Raw genomic sequence first — 15000 nt, 5'->3', positions numbered from 1 at the left:
AGCCTTTCAATGTGGTTGAAAGATAGTAGGTAAGTACCGTCAGTGTATTAGCAGGACAGGAGGCTTGTAAATAATCAAGTTAGCTAAAGCTAGCAGCTAGCCTAATACGGAATCGTCCCATATTTGGCTGTTAAAAGTTGCCTCCCCTATTAAACCATTAAGGGACGCGATTTGTTTTGTATTTCTATGAATATCTGATACATAAACCTGTCACAGACACATAACCGCGCACTAAGTAAGAATGACCGAAATAAAACTCAGGAAATATTAACACAGGAAAGCTAAAGCTGCTGTGGCGGCAGTGCCCAGCTATGGTCCAACACTTAGCCCTCCTGGGTGCATTTTTTCACTCATATATATTATGGATTCTTTAATTAAAGATGAGTTGTTCAAGTTCATGCGTGTATCAGACAAATTAGTCATCAGAGTCACTAAAGCCCTTAAACTCAAAAAGGTTGGTGACCTATTTTACCAACCTTTTTGGCAGGGGCACACTTGAGTTTAAATGTCTTATTCAATACCACTACAGTGATGTTGTGATGTATCTGATAAGTCAGATCAGATGTAATGTCCAATCAGTAACTGTTATCCAACAAGGAGTGGCCTTTACCACACAAAATGGGGGACACATTTAGGCAGTACATGGTTGTAAATGGCCCACAGAAAGTTTCTGATGGTCCATATCCAAGATCAGAGAAGAATAAGAGGTGTTTTTCCAAAGCATACTGTTTTCGTTTACTGTCTAATGGAGAGAAAGTTGAACGAGATTGGTTACTGTATTCTAAAAATACTAACAGAGTCTATTGTTTTGCATGTAAGCTTTTTGGTGAAGCTAAAGTTCTTGACACATGCCTTGTGGAGGGGTATAATAACTGGCGATGTCTTTCAAAAACACTGAAGCACCATGAAACCAGTAGTTCTCACATAAATGCTTATCTGACGTGGAAAGAAATGGCATCTCGCTTACGCCTAGGTAAAACTATTGATAGTGAACTGCAGAAAACCATGGCAGCTGAAAAAGCACACTGGAGAAGTGTGTTGACTAGAGTTATCGACTGCATACTTTTCCTTGCAGAGAGAAACTTGCCACTAAGGGGGAAAAATTCTCAGTTAGGAAATCCTAAAAATGGAAATTTTCTGGGAATCCTTGAGCTCATAGCACGATATGATGTAACACTGGCAGAGCATCTTAGAAAGGCTGCCTCCAAACAAACCACTGGATATCTGACATGGTGCACTCAGAATGAATTTTTAGATTCAATATCAGAGTGTGTTTTGAGTAAAATATCTGCCAAGATCAAGTCCTCTAAGTACTTTGCAGTGGAACTGGACTGCACACCTGATATTTCAAAGCAAGAGCAGGCCTCAGTCATCATTCGATATATGGGGGGGCGCCGAAGATATGTTCGCATCCACCTCAAAAATATGGAGTTGCGCCCCTGGCTATTTTCTTCCTTCTCTGTCTGGTTTTATTCAGATTTCTTCTTCTGCTCTGCTGCGTTTGGTTCTTCAACCACAACCTGCAACATGACAAAAGAAAGTTTTAAGGTCTGGAAACAGATTCTCAATTGGATTTAACGCTAAACTTTGACTAGGCCACAAAAGCCAACCTTTTCACGTTAGCTCAGACTGGAGGTTTTTCTGCAGGAAGCGTTCTGCTGATCGGCCACATGGTGGTGCTGTTGCTTAATTTACTATTTTTTTCTGGTTCTTCAAACTTGGCAAAGATTTGTTGGTTTTTAAAATCTTCAATATGATCAAAAGTTATGATTGTCTGAATTCCTCATCCTGGTTCTTCTGCTGGTTTTCTTTCATAACAGATATAAATGTTTTTATATCTTTTGGCCTTTACATTAGTTCACATTTTGGTTATTTAATTTCCAACATGTCAATAAAGTTTGGATGGAAATAATTTATGTTTTCAGTGGATTAATGAAGTTTGATAAATTAGTCCGTTTTAATGCATTCAGTTTCACTAATAGTTCTTTAATCTGAAATGTTTAAGTTTCTGCATAATCCATAACAATAAAGGTTTGGGAGCGAGCACACAGCCCTGTGGTCCATCACAAACAAGCTCCAGGAAATTAGAATAAAATATTGAAATCTGAATATTTTAATACTTGTGCTTGAGGTTAGATTTGTTGTAAAATCAACATGAAAACAATTTTCATAAAATGTAATTTTAAAAATCTTTTTATCATCTCCAGTTTATGTTCATTAAACTGTAATTAAATGTGTCAACATAAAATTTAATAAACATAATCAGCATTTCACCAGGAGACACAAAGAAAGACAAACCACATGTTTAATAAATGTTTATACAATAAAACCAAAAATGACTCATTTATGCTGCAGTTGTTTATTATAACAAAACCCATAAAACAATAACACATCATTTACATGTACATATGATCTGGAACGGTGGCTGAGTCTCATCTGTATTTCTCTGAGAGAACGGCAGCGAAGGCTGACAGGAACTTGTCCATGGCAGCGTGAGCGACCGGCGTGAACTCTGACCCCAGGTAGCAGGCCAGCGTGACCAGCATACAGTGAGAGAGCAGCTGCAGGAGGGAGAGAGAGAGAGGAGCAACGAATGAAACCTGGAGCAGAACCTGGACAGCACAGCAGCGGCAGGAGAAACATTAACTCACATTTCAGAAAAGAAACAGGCATGAAAAGGTTTTGATTTATTTATATTGATTATAAAAACTGGCTTGAGGTCTGAAAGTACAGAAGGTAGAAGAATAACTACGATCCACTCCGGTCTATTATTTTATTTATTACCAAATAAATATAAAAGATTTTTAAACATAATATTTCTACAAACCTCGAAATTCAAAACAGAAATTTGTCTATAAAAACTTTTTCTGGATGTTTTGCTCCATTTGGCCACAAGGTGGAGCCAAGCCAACCTCCGTGTGTGGAGCCCACAGTGGGTCCTGGAGGCCCGGCATCCTGCATGTTCCACTTCCTCCCTGCTGGTGGCAGTAACTTCCTCCTCAGCAGGTCAAAGTTCATCTAATGAGTCGTTATTGGATCCAGGTGACTTAAACCAGACAGGGAACCGACACATGCAGGATGCCGGGCCTCCAGGACCCACTGTGGACTCCACTGAGCCCGGGAACCACGGTTTGAACCGCCGCAGAGACGAGTATTTTCTGACATTTTAAAGAAACGACTTTCAGATTAAAGTTTAAAACGCCGTCAGCCTGGAGGTGAAACTGTAAGAAAGTCTCAGGTGTGTTCCAGGAATGTGTCTGTCTGGAGAGGATAAAGTTTGTTATAATTACTGACCTCTGACCCTGACCACAGACCCCAGCCTGACCCCAGCCTGACCTTGAAGTTGGTGGGATCTATCCGCAGCTGGTAGGCATGCAGCGTCTGCAGCGGCGCCAGCGTGACGGTCAGCTGGCTGATGTCCTTGGCGCCCTCGGCGATGGCGAGGACGATCTTCTTCCCGTGGGAGGAGAGGTGGGCGGAGCCAGGGCTGATGTCCAGGTGGGAGAAATACGTCTTGGTTCCCGGATACGAAGCAAACATCCTGCAGGACAGAAGAACAGGTTCATGTCCAGGTCCAGACTTTGGTGAGACAAAGATGAACAGAAATAATTGAGTTTAGTTGGAATCTAAATATAATGTTAATTTTTCAGTCATGTTTTCATTTTTTGTGGACATTCATTATCCACAACTTAATGAATGTAACAGTTCTAAACTAAATATTTCTATCACAAACTCATCATTTAATTTGCAAACTAAATATTTAGCTCCAAATTAATATATTTTGATCGTAAACTAAGGATTTACTTTGAAAGTAAATCATTTGAAAATTAAATATTTAACTCACAAACTGTAATCGTTCATATTATATGTCATGTTTCTTTTTGTTTTTTTTTTCTTTTTGTTTTACTATGGACCTCTTTTGTGTCTGAAATAAAGATTGATTGATTGATATATATTTACGTAGCTATTTAGCTTGCAAACTAAATATGTAGATTACAAACTACATGCTTAGTTTCTAAACTAAATACAAATAGTTTGTAATCTACTTATTTTGTTTACAAACTAAATATTTAACTGGTGCTACATATTTAGCTAAGAGGCTAAACAATTAGCTTGGATCCATATGGAGCAGATGGATACAAGCTGCATAGCTTGCAACCTGTTAGCTAATCATTAATTACATGTTTAGTTTACAAACTAAATATTTATCTTGTAAACTAATTTGTTAACTAAATATTTAGTTTGTGAATTAAAGGTTTTGTTCTGAATTGTGACATTTATGAATTGTTGAATAACTTGGTGAATATGATTTCACCATGTTCTATTTGGGTTCTTAATAACCCAAATTATTACTGTTCATTTTTGCAGTGTAACAAAAACTATCCCAGACTTGAACTATTCCCTCCACAGTCATAAAGACAGAGGCTCAATGCTTCTGTAATGTCACTTCATCACACATGAGTGGGTAATATTTCTCCGTACCTGAGCAGAGCTTCAGAGCCGATGTCTTCGGCCACCGGAGTCAGACGCTCCCACATCTCCTTAATCAGCTTCTTCTCCTTCTTGGACAGCATCCTGCCCCAAGTCCCCGAGGTACAGACTCTTCCCTGCGGTCAGTTCGGCCTCAATCAACCATTTTATCACTGCGTTAGCTAAACTGACCCTGTAACTAACTTGACCTAACTTTAACTCAGTCAAACGGCTGAAAGGAGCCAGGAAAACCAGAAGAAGGTCAATAATTCCTGTTGGAGGGAAAACGAGGCGTGAAGCTTCAGCCTTGTTGTTCCTCTGTTATCAGACGGCGCCGGGCAGGGCGGGGGCCGGGCGGGGGCCGCAGCCCCTGCTATCAGAACCTTCTGTGCGTCATGCTGCTCCAGTAGCTAACTGTGTCGCATCTCCTGGGAATTGCCTCTAACCGAACTGAAGCCTCATCCAGGTTATTAATTATTGGTATTAAATATGATTCACCTTTAGTTAAAATATCTCACCTGAAGAAGCTCCTGGCTGGAATAAAATACCAGAAAGCATAACAACATTGTTCTAATTACTTTCTAATTTAAAATTATGGGGAAAGTATATTTTTATGTGGTGAACTGCTGGAGCTTATGGCTTTTTATTCTTTTCAAATATGTAACCAAATATGTTTTCAAGGGTTTCTTAGATAAAAATCCTTCCATTTATGATTATTTTCTTTTCTGCTTGTTAGCTTGTCTGCACTGTAACATATTGTTTTTATATTGATAATAACCTAAGAGACTGCAGATGAAAACTAGCATTGATGGCTAACTGGCATATTTTGTAATGAGCATTTTGCTTTTGAAATAAATTAACAACATTCATCTTGTCAACACTTGACAACAACAAAAGACACTAAGACGTCAACATATTTATCTTTTAAATAAAACATAAGCATGTTTTATTTTAAAGATGTTATTAAATCATCTTTTAATAACTTTAAATGTCAAAGTAAGGACATTTTAACTCCATTGAGAGAAACAAACATAAACACTGTTGAGCAGATAAAGTCGTCCATCTGCAGGGTGGAGAGTGTGAAGCATCTGATAACACTGAGGATCTTCGCTCTGTCCGACCAGCTGACCCCATGCTCGGTTCAAACTCCTGCAACTTTCAGACTTTGGATTAAACATAACCCAGCAGGTTTTACAGTGTAGACTGGTGCCCCAAAATGAGCAGAACATCAGCAACTTTTCAGGAAATGCATCAAAGTAGAAAAATATATTTTATTTTTCTTGTTTTCTGCTGTTCTCTAATAATAAATTTGCTGTACTAACGTTGAGTTCATCAGTTTCCCTGTTTTCTGACTTGAAAACCAGTTTTTAGTGAAAAGTGTTTGAGTTTTTCCCAGGAGAAGCTGCGGGTGGGAGAGAGAGATCACTCCGCAGCAGATATGAAAGAATAAAAACATTTTTCTGCTCACTTGTTAAATAAAGTTCATCGCCTGATCTCAGAATCCCAACTGTGAACTGGAGAGATTCCTCTGAGCGCAGATTGTAACTTTAGCCAGTTTAATAATAATTCAGGTTAAATGAAAAAAATAAAAATAATTTTAAAAAAGGAATTAATTTTTCAAAGTCATGTTTCACCATCTTATTCATTCATCTATAAATGTCACAGTTTCAGACTAAAGCTAAGCATTTAGCTTTGAGCTAACCAAAAATCCAAATTCACGTGCCATTAACCGGAAGTGGACTGCCAAAATAAAAGACGAGTCTACTGAATCGCTTCGTGTCTCCTCTTTATCATCGTTTTGTCCTCTTTACTTGTTTCTTGAGCAACATTTCATCTTTAAACCGGATGACAGTTTTAAAGGCAGCGCAGATGTTTACCAGCAGCAGAGATATACGCTCTCGATACAGCTTTTATTTTGATAGTCCACTTCCGTTTGAATTCCGAATGAATAACATGATGAAATTATGTCTTTGAAAAATGAACCCCATTTTTCTCTCATGAGGCTAAATAAGCCAAACTGTTGCCGTTCGTTCTTGACTGTTAGCTAACAGTTAGCTAGCAGCAGCTAGCTAACAGTTAGCTAGCAGCAGCTAGCTAACAGTTAGCTAGCAGCAGCTAGCTAACAGTTAGCTAGCAGCAGCTAGCTAACAGTTAGCTAGCAGCAGCTAGCCTGGCTTTACAACTAGAGTTTGGTGCTTCATAAAAATAGACACAGGACACTGCAAACTGATAATTGTGGGATATTATGTGCCACAAATAGGGAGAATTTTCTTCTATGGCATCAAATTCCATATAAAATGTATTTATTACCGTAAAAGTTTGAAAAAAAAAGTTCTTTCTCATCCTTCCAGGGACCCAGATGGATAATATTTGCCATTTAAAGTTCAAAGGTCAAACACACAAGCCTCAACCCAAACTGTTCCCACCGTTATACTTTTGTAATGTCTTAAAGAACAGAGGAGGCTCGAAATGTGTTCGTAGCTCTTTATTGTTGTGCTATCCTTCTGGTAGCTACAGGGAGCGCGCTTGCACGTCACAGAATATAAGGACTGTACCAACTCAGGTAATCACAGGGGTAAATACACCACAACTTTAATTGAACCATTTCACTTTAGCAGAGCAGTGGGCAGTCCTGGTCCTGGAGGGCCGCTGTCCTGCAACTCTTACACGTCTCCCTGGTCCAACAGCTGAATCTCCTCCTAGTGCAGCCAGGTTCTCCAGGTTCTGCTAACGACACCATTATTTGACTCAGGTGTGTTGAAGTAGAAATACATCTAAAAGTTGCAGGAGACTTTTAGGCCCTCCAGGCCTGCGTTAATCTGAACCTCTATGACGGATTAAATTAGATTATTTTTCAAACGATGCTATATTCCGCCACTAGACGGCAGCAGAGCTAACATAAGGGACTTTCTCGCATTGTTGCATAGAAACACTTTTACAACTAAATGGTCAGCATAAGCGTACAACAGCTGGTTATTGTTGTAGATTTTAAAAAGGGAGCTCGGGAAAAAACGGGGACATTTCTGAGCTCGAGAAGGCAAAAACTTTCAACTTTTGTAAGTCAGAAAATTTCCAAAAGTAAAAAATCTTTGACTTTACGAACTCCGAAAAATTTCCAAGTTATTTCTAGGAAATTTATGAGATTAATTTCAAAATGTACTGCAATCTACAATGGCCTTAATAAACACCACTCACATTACAAACAACTCAAGTATTTCTCTATCCACATCATAAATCATATTTTATGTTTTCCACACTAAAAGAAATCGTCTGCCTTTGGTTAACGCTGTGAATTTTGATTTCTTTTTACATATTTGCAGAAACATCAACATTTTCTCACTTTGTTTATTGTCAATCAATCAATCAATCAATCAATCTTTATTTCAGACACAAAAGAGGTCCATAGTAAAACAAAAAGAATAAAAAAACAAAAAGAAACATGACAGTCACTGAGCCACAAATAAATGATGACGCCAATGTTTCCACAATCTTGAGAAAAATCTCGCTGTACTAAAAACAGGGTTTACTAAAATTGCTATTATATTATTGTATGACACGGATAATCTACACATACATTTATACATGAGATTCCTGAGCGCAGCTGCACATGTGGGAACAGCGTTATGTGCAAACATGTGGCTGGCACTGCTCCATCTAGGCACTTTGAGTAGGAGCCTCAGGCCATCATTGTATGCCACATAAAGTTTGTGCAGGCTACTTTTTTTATATCTTCGCCATAGATGGGCTGTGTAAAATGAAGTACAGAAAACTTTAAAAAGAGCTACCTTCACAGAGGATGAACACATACCAAACTTTCTGATCAAAATATTAGCCTGTGCATACATCATGCAATACTGCCTACAAATGTCACGATCATCAGATAGGTCATCAGTTATGTAATGTCCCAGATATTTAATTTCATTGCATATATTGAGGACAATGCCAGATAAAGAGAAGTCAGGGGTTATCAGATGCTTATCTGCTCTACTTCTAACAATCATGACATTGCTTTTCTTAGCGTTATATTTGACATCAAAATCACATCCATATTGGGAGCAGACCCTTAGTAATTGTTGAAGGCCAGCACTATATGGGCATAAGATTACCAAATCATCCGCATACATTATGTGATTGATTGTGCGGTCACCAACTACACAGCCTGTTTTACAACAATTCAGGCGCTTTGATAGTTCATCCATGTAGATGTTAAAAAGGTAAGGGGACAATATACTTCCCTGCCTTACTCCGTTACCAACATTAAACGAGTCAGACAATGAGTTACCCCATTTGGCATACATTAGTTGATGACCATACCAATAGACCATTATTCTAATTAGATATTTGGGTACACCTCTGCTTTCTAACTTGCAGAACAATTTTTGATGATTCACGCGATTGTATTAATAATGTTGCAACAAACAATGAACTGAGTCTGTATGGGGGAATTTTTCTTGAATCTCACTTTCAGACTGAAAATGTGTGGATTATGGCAGAAAAATTCCCCCTTAAGTCTATTTTTAATAACGTTCTGCATTCATTCTGGATCGCCTCCATTTTGCCTGCAGCTTCCTTGTTTGGCCGCTAGGTGCCGCTGGAGGAGCGGCCACCGTCTCCTCCAGCGGCGGCCAGCTGTGCAGCTCCAGCGGGGGGAGGACCGCAGTTAGACCGAAACTCCGAGGCACCAGAGAGCCGAGCAGCTCCGAGGAGTCCAGACGTTTCTGCCCGCTTCTTCGTTGGTTTTATTTCCAGCTTTCAGCGCGCGCTTGAAAGCAGCAGCCGTCCTCGCGCTCCTCGTGATGAGGCCGGAGGAGCGTCTGAAGTGACCGCCAGGTGTTCGCGCCTCACCGGTGGAGGACTTCCGGCCCGGACCGGTGGACCAGAACCGGACTCAGCACGAAGGTGACCGGGGAGAGTCGCTCCTCACCTCCTGGGTGGGGGTGGGTCCGCGCTGGGTGGGGGCTTTTCCACAGCTGGAGGCGCTGTAAGAGATCTGATAGGGACAGGTGTGTGTGTGTGTGCGTGTGTGTGTGCGCGTGTATGTGTGTGTGTCTGACTCTCCATCCCGGGTTTTTGGATGATATGGATCTGTAAAGGCTGCCCTGCCCCTCTGAGGCCATTTGACCTCTGACCTTTTTACTCAAGGATTTGTATGTAACTTCCTGTTTGGGAAGATGAGAGGAAGCGGAGACATCTGGCCGACACACAAACACCTGGACCAGCTGCAGTAACTACATTCACATAGAAAGTGATTTAAACCTGGAAGTTGAATTCTGGACTTCCTGTCATGCAGGATCCCGGCTGGTTTTGGGTTTTTCACTTTTTTGTGTTTCTTAGTATTTAGTTGTTCATGAGTTTAGGGACTATGTCCCTCGGCTGGCCTGGGAACGCCTCGGGATTCCCCCGGAGGAGCTAGAAGAAGTGGCTGGGGAGAGGGAAGACTGGGCCTCCCTTCTGAAGCTGCTACCCCCGCGACCCGACCCCAGATAAACGGAAGAAGATGGATGGATGGATGGATGGATGGATGGATGGATGGATGGATGGATGGATGCATGCATGTATGCATGTATGTATGTATGTATGTATGTATGTGAGGTTGTTCTTTCCTCTGTCAGAGCCCCGGCTGCTTCCTGTTGCTAATCGGCCAGATGGAGCTGAAGCAGCTTCGGGTGAAACTGTTTGGTAGAACTGGGTCTGGTGTGACACTGAGCATCTCTTGGCTGCTGTGGGGTACGGTGGGGGACTGGTGATGCTGTGGGCCTGTTTCTCCACTCAGGGAACTTTGTTCAGGTCTTCTAAAAACACAATCATTAAATAAGAGCACGCAACTATCTGAGTCGATCCAACACAGACAGGAAACGGACCTCAGATCCGAACCACACAGAAACTGTTTTTACTCTACTTATTATTAAAGGTTGGATTTTCATAGACAGAAGATGTTTCTGTATTTAAGGGCCAGTTTGATGTCAAATCAACATTTTCATATTTTTCCCTCATCAGAATCAAACCTGCAGTGTTGCTTCAATTCTTTATTGTTTGAGAAATCCTTTAGTTTCCATGGAGACCATTCAGTTGTTAAAACGCCTGGGTGGACCTAGCCCCGCCTTCGAGGCGCAGCTCCTCCCCCTCTCAGCTCCTCCAGACTAGCCAGCAGCAATTAGCAACCAGCTCATTATAGGAGCTGCTGTTAGGAGCAACGCTGGTAAAAACCTTAAAGGGTTAATAGAGGAGCCATGTTGGGACAACTTCCTGGAGGCGGAGCTTCAGAAACAGCAGGAGTTCTTAAAGAGACAGAGGCCCAATTTCAAGGAGTTAAATCAGAAAGTAAAATTAATTTTAAGTCATACATATATATGTTTATATACATATATATGTTTATATACATATATATGTTTATATACATATATATATGAATTAATTATGCTACAAAATGACACTTTGTGCCTGGAAAACATAAAATTCTGCCCCTTTAAGATAAACGATGACTTCATCTGACTGAACCTGATGCCGTTTTTTCTAATGAAAGTTTCTCCTTGAAATGTTAAAATCTGAAGCCGATTTATTTAATCTCACAATCAGATAACATTCTCAGGTTTACATGAGTTAATTATTCAGGAAGTAAAAGCATTAGATAAACTTTGAGAGATAATAAATAAACAACACTCACATTACAAACAACTCAAGTATAATCCATAATCCATAGTAATCCCATTATAATCCCATAATAATCCCAGGGAAGATTGAGACAGATTTATAGTTCTGATTTATGTCAAAAACAGAAGCTGAACTGCAGCAGGAAGCTGATTGAATCCAAAACCACGGTGTGAAAAGGTTGCAGCGTTCCGTTGCAGCGTTTGTTGCAGCGTTCTGTTGCAGCGTTCTGTTGCAGCGTTCTGTTGCAGCATTTTGTTGCAGCATTTTGTAGCAGCGTTTTGTAGCAGCGTTCCGTTGCAGCGTTTTGTAGCAGCGTTCTGTTGCAGCGTTCCGTTGCAGCGTTCCGTTGCAGCGTTCTGTTGCAGCGTTTTGTTGCAGCGTTCTGTTGCAGCGTTTTGTTGCAGCGTTCTGTTGCAGCGTTTTGTTGCAGCGTTCTGTTGCAGCGTTCCGTTGCAGCGTTCCGTTGCAGCGTTCCGTTGCAGCATTTTGTTGCAGCGTTCTGTTGCAGCATTCTGTTGCAGCGTTTTGTAGCAGCGTTCTGTTGCAGCGTTTTGTTGCAGCGTTCTGTTGCAGCGTTTTGTTGCAGCGTTCTGTTGCAGCATTCTGTTGCAGCGTTTTGTAGCAGCGTTCCGTTGCAGCATTCTGTTGCAGCGTTTTGTTGCAGCGTTCTGTTGCAGCGTTTTGTTGCAGCGTTCTGTTGCAGCGTTTTGTTGCAGCATTCTGTTGCAGCGTTTTGTAGCAGCGTTTTGTAGCAGCGTTCTGTTGCAGCGTTTTGTTGCAGCGTTCTGTTGCAGCATTCTGTTGCAGCGTTTTGTAGCAGCGTTCCGTTGCAGCATTCTGTTGCAGCGTTTTGTTGCAGCGTTCCGTTGCAGCGTTCTGTTGCAGCGTTTTGTTGCAGCGTTCCGTTGCAGCGTTCTGTAGCAGCGTTCTGTTGCAGCGTTCCGTTGCAGCGTTCCGTTGCAGCATTTTGTTGCAGCGTTCTGTTGCAGCATTCTGTTGCAGCGTTTTGTAGCAGCGTTCTGTTGCAGCGTTCTGTTGCAGCGTTCTGTTGCAGCGTTCTGTTGCAGCGTTCTGTTGCAGCGTTTTGTTGCAGCGTTCCGTTGCAGCGTTTTGTTGCAGCGTTCTGTTGCAGCGTTTTGTTGCAGCGTTTTGTTGCAGCGTTCTGTTGCAGCATTCTGTTGCAGCGTTTTGTTGCAGCGTTTTGTAGCAGCGTTCTGTTGCAGCGTTCTGTTGCAGCGTTCTGTTGCAGCGTTCTGTTGCAGCGTTCCGTTGCAGCGTTTTGTTGCAGCGTTTTGTTGCAGCGTTCCGTTGCAGCGTTTTGTTGCAGCGTTCTGTTGCAGCATTCTGTTGCAGCGTTTTGTAGCAGCGTTCTGTTGCAGCGTTCTGTTGCAACGTTCTGTTGCAGCGTTCTGTTGCAGCGTTCTGTTGCAGCGTTTTGTTGCAGCGTTCCGTTGCAGCGTTTTGTTGCAGCGTTCTGTTGCAGCATTCTGTTGCAGCGTTTTGTTGCAGCGTTCTGTTGCAGCGTTTTGTTGCATGTCCTCCCCTTTGCTTGGTCTGGCGCATTCTGCGAGTTCCAACAGGCTGTGGGAGGAAGTGCCGCGCTGCGGCGTGGAGAACTGGTTTGGGTCGGCAGCAGGTTTCTGATGAGTCGGTCTGCCAGCGGCTCGGTTTCTCTCAGCGCCGCTTTTTTCTGGTTTCCGCCTCAGTGAAGGTTTTGATCTGACTGCAGCTCATCGTGTTGTGGCAGTAGAACCTTTAATGATGGTGATTATTTCCCAACTTCTCCCACTTTTATTGCAGCGTTTTGTTGTTAAATTATGTCATATTTGGTGTTGCTAATGTTACCAAACCCGAGGCGCCGGGCTGCCAGAGAACCACAACAAGAACAAACTGTTGGGTAAATTATATTTTTAGTATTATCAAATATTTGTTGTATTATGTAGCCTTGTAGTTACATTTAGATAATGTTTCTGTATGTTCATTAATTCTGATTTCTTCCTAATCCCTCCTTGGAAGAGGGAGGTGACAGATATTCTCAGCAGGACTCCCTGTTTAATGGAAGTGTTAGTTGTTCCTGGCTGAGTTTTACAACCCTAGAGGAAACTCTGCTTTGTTCTTTGTGCTACAAAGCCGTTGCTTTGAAGCTATACAACGTGTCCCATTCTACGCCGTGTCTGGAGCAAGAAGGATTTAGATTGTAGATAACATGTGTTTAGTTTAGTGATTGTCTTGTAGCACTGCAACTAAAATGCTTTGACCCCACCCCCTAGAGTTGCAGCGCCCCGTGTGGCAGGGTTCCTAAAATCAATAAAACAGAGGAGCGGGAGATGTGTTTTTCAGAGCGGTAGGAGATTTGTAACTGAAAGCACATCTCTGTCCGTTCTCCTCGCGAGAAACAAAGAATCTAACTCTCTTGTCTTTCCTGTGTTTGTTTAAATTGTCTCTAATAGGTATTTAGACCTGACACAAACAAAGTCCTTTGACTATGAAAGACACAAAAATATTTGTCTTAACTTTTAAGTTTTTTTATTGTCTTTCTGATAAACTAAACATGCAAAATTGTATTTTAGTTTACTGCATTATTATAGAACAAGACGTTTTGGTGTATTAATGAAAACGGATTCCAACTCTGATAAACTTTCTAAATTAAAGTATAACATATATAAAAATGCTTTGTTTACATTTGTAACTGTTGGCAGTGATGCTGCAGAATCTGATGCTGCAGAATCTGATGCTGCAGAAACTGGTGCTGCAGAAACTGGTGCTGCAGACACTGGTGCTGCAGACACTGGTGCTGCAGACACTGGTGCTGCAGAAACTGGTGCTGCAGACACTGGTGCTGCAGACACTGGTGCTGCAGACACTGGTGCTGCAGAAACTGATGCTGCAGACACTGGTGCTGCAGAAACTGGTGCTGCAGACACTGGTGCTGCAGAAACTGGTGCTGCAGACACTGGTGCTGCAGAAACTGGTGCTGCAGAAACTGCAGCTTGTCATCCACTCAGAGAGCAAATGATCGAGATTTGATCTGATCCCCAGAGATCTACATGAGGATTCCTTTAATCCGTCTCTCGTCTCTTTCATTTTTTACTCTTTTTTTCTGTCGTCGTCAAATCCTACATTAAATTTCTTCAGACTTAAATAAAAAACACATAAAAAGGAAATCTATGCAAGTTGTGAAAGAACAAAACTGGATACATGAAGCAAGATTACACATAGTTTTTATTTTATAGGTGTGATTAATGAAAAACCAGCAGGTATTTTCCATCCTGCTGATATCTGGAGCTGAACGTCTCTCTGATTGTCTCAGCTCAGCGGTTTCCTCTGAGCAGCAGAAGATCTTTGTAAAGATCGTCAGTAATAAAATTGCGCTGCATAAATCATAAAAAATCCGATGCGACAGCTAATCCAGCAGCGCTTCGCTTTCAGACGGTGGGAACTACGTCTAACTTTTTTCGTCACTTAGAAAAGAAGCTCAAAGAAAGTTGAGCTCCGTTGACGTGATGTTGGCAAAGTTAGCTGTAAGAGACACATTAGCATTTATGATGGAAAAAAAAGTCACTCACTGCCTGAATTATTGTGTGTCATTATAATAACAAAAACACACAATTTCATTATGAAGTGATTTGTTTTTACAATAACATATATGGTAATGTATGTAGAAATTATTATTTTATGGATAAAATGAAAAATAAATTGCTCTCCGGGCCTCCTGGTGGCCGCGGTAGGTACCGCACGCTTCCCCGGTACCGAGCTGCCGAGCAGAACATCCAAAGGTCCAAAGGTCAGAAGTTAAGTTAGCAAAATAATGTCTCAGAAAAGGAGAAAAGAAAGAGGAAGAATAGAAAAAGCCAAGATAAAGGTTTGTTTTAATGAGTC

The 15000-nt window shown here is 41.3% G+C and overlaps 2 protein-coding genes across 6 annotated transcripts in view; one reads left to right on the top strand and one right to left on the bottom strand.

Moving 5' to 3' along the window:
• Positions 1–2340: 2340 nt before the first annotated feature.
• hbae4 (hemoglobin alpha embryonic-4) lies at positions 2341–5096 on the bottom strand. 2 transcript variants are annotated; one of them, XM_028039190.1, is made up of 3 exons: positions 4483–5096; positions 3337–3541; positions 2341–2612 (listed from the first exon to the last, which is right to left on the bottom strand). In XM_028039190.1, the coding sequence occupies exons 1-3, from the start codon at positions 4572–4574 to the stop codon at positions 2433–2435; spliced, it is 477 nt and encodes a 158-aa protein (XP_027894991.1). In that variant the 5' UTR covers positions 4575–5096; the 3' UTR covers positions 2341–2432. The 2 variants fall into 2 exon arrangements, with proteins under 2 accessions (XP_027894991.1, XP_027895000.1); XM_028039199.1 differs by having other exon boundaries at positions 2341–2561; positions 4483–5073.
• Positions 5097–9053: 3957 nt separating this feature from the next.
• rhbdf1b (rhomboid 5 homolog 1b (Drosophila)) overlaps positions 9054–15000 on the top strand; it is a 27724-nt gene continuing 21777 nt past the window's right edge. Inside the window, exon 1 of one of the 4 annotated variants that reach the window (XM_028039147.1) lies at positions 9054–9369. The gene's annotated coding sequence lies outside the window, so the exon portion shown is untranslated. The remainder of the gene's footprint in view (positions 9370–15000) is intronic. The other 3 variants (XM_028039154.1, XM_028039164.1, XM_028039174.1) reach the window with 3 other exon arrangements.

Source organism: Xiphophorus couchianus, chromosome 2 (assembly GCF_001444195.1).
Source record: "Xiphophorus couchianus chromosome 2, X_couchianus-1.0, whole genome shotgun sequence".
In the NCBI taxonomy this organism is placed as follows: Eukaryota; Metazoa; Chordata; class Actinopteri; order Cyprinodontiformes; family Poeciliidae; genus Xiphophorus; species Xiphophorus couchianus.
This window is presented reverse-complemented; position numbering and strand designations above follow the sequence as displayed.

Coding starts and splice junctions, on each gene's coding strand:
- hbae4 (XM_028039190.1), bottom strand. CDS start 4,574: ATGCTGTCCAAGAAGGAGAAGAAGCTGATTAAGGAGATGTGGGAGCGT. Junction 3,542..4,482: donor GGCTCTGAAGCTCTGCTCAG/GTACGGAGAAAT, acceptor TCTGTCCTGCAG/GATGTTTGCTTCGTATCCGG. Junction 2,613..3,336: donor TAGATCCCACCAACTTCAAG/GTCAGGCTGGGG, acceptor TGTGCTGTCCAG/GTTCTGCTCCAGGTTTCATT.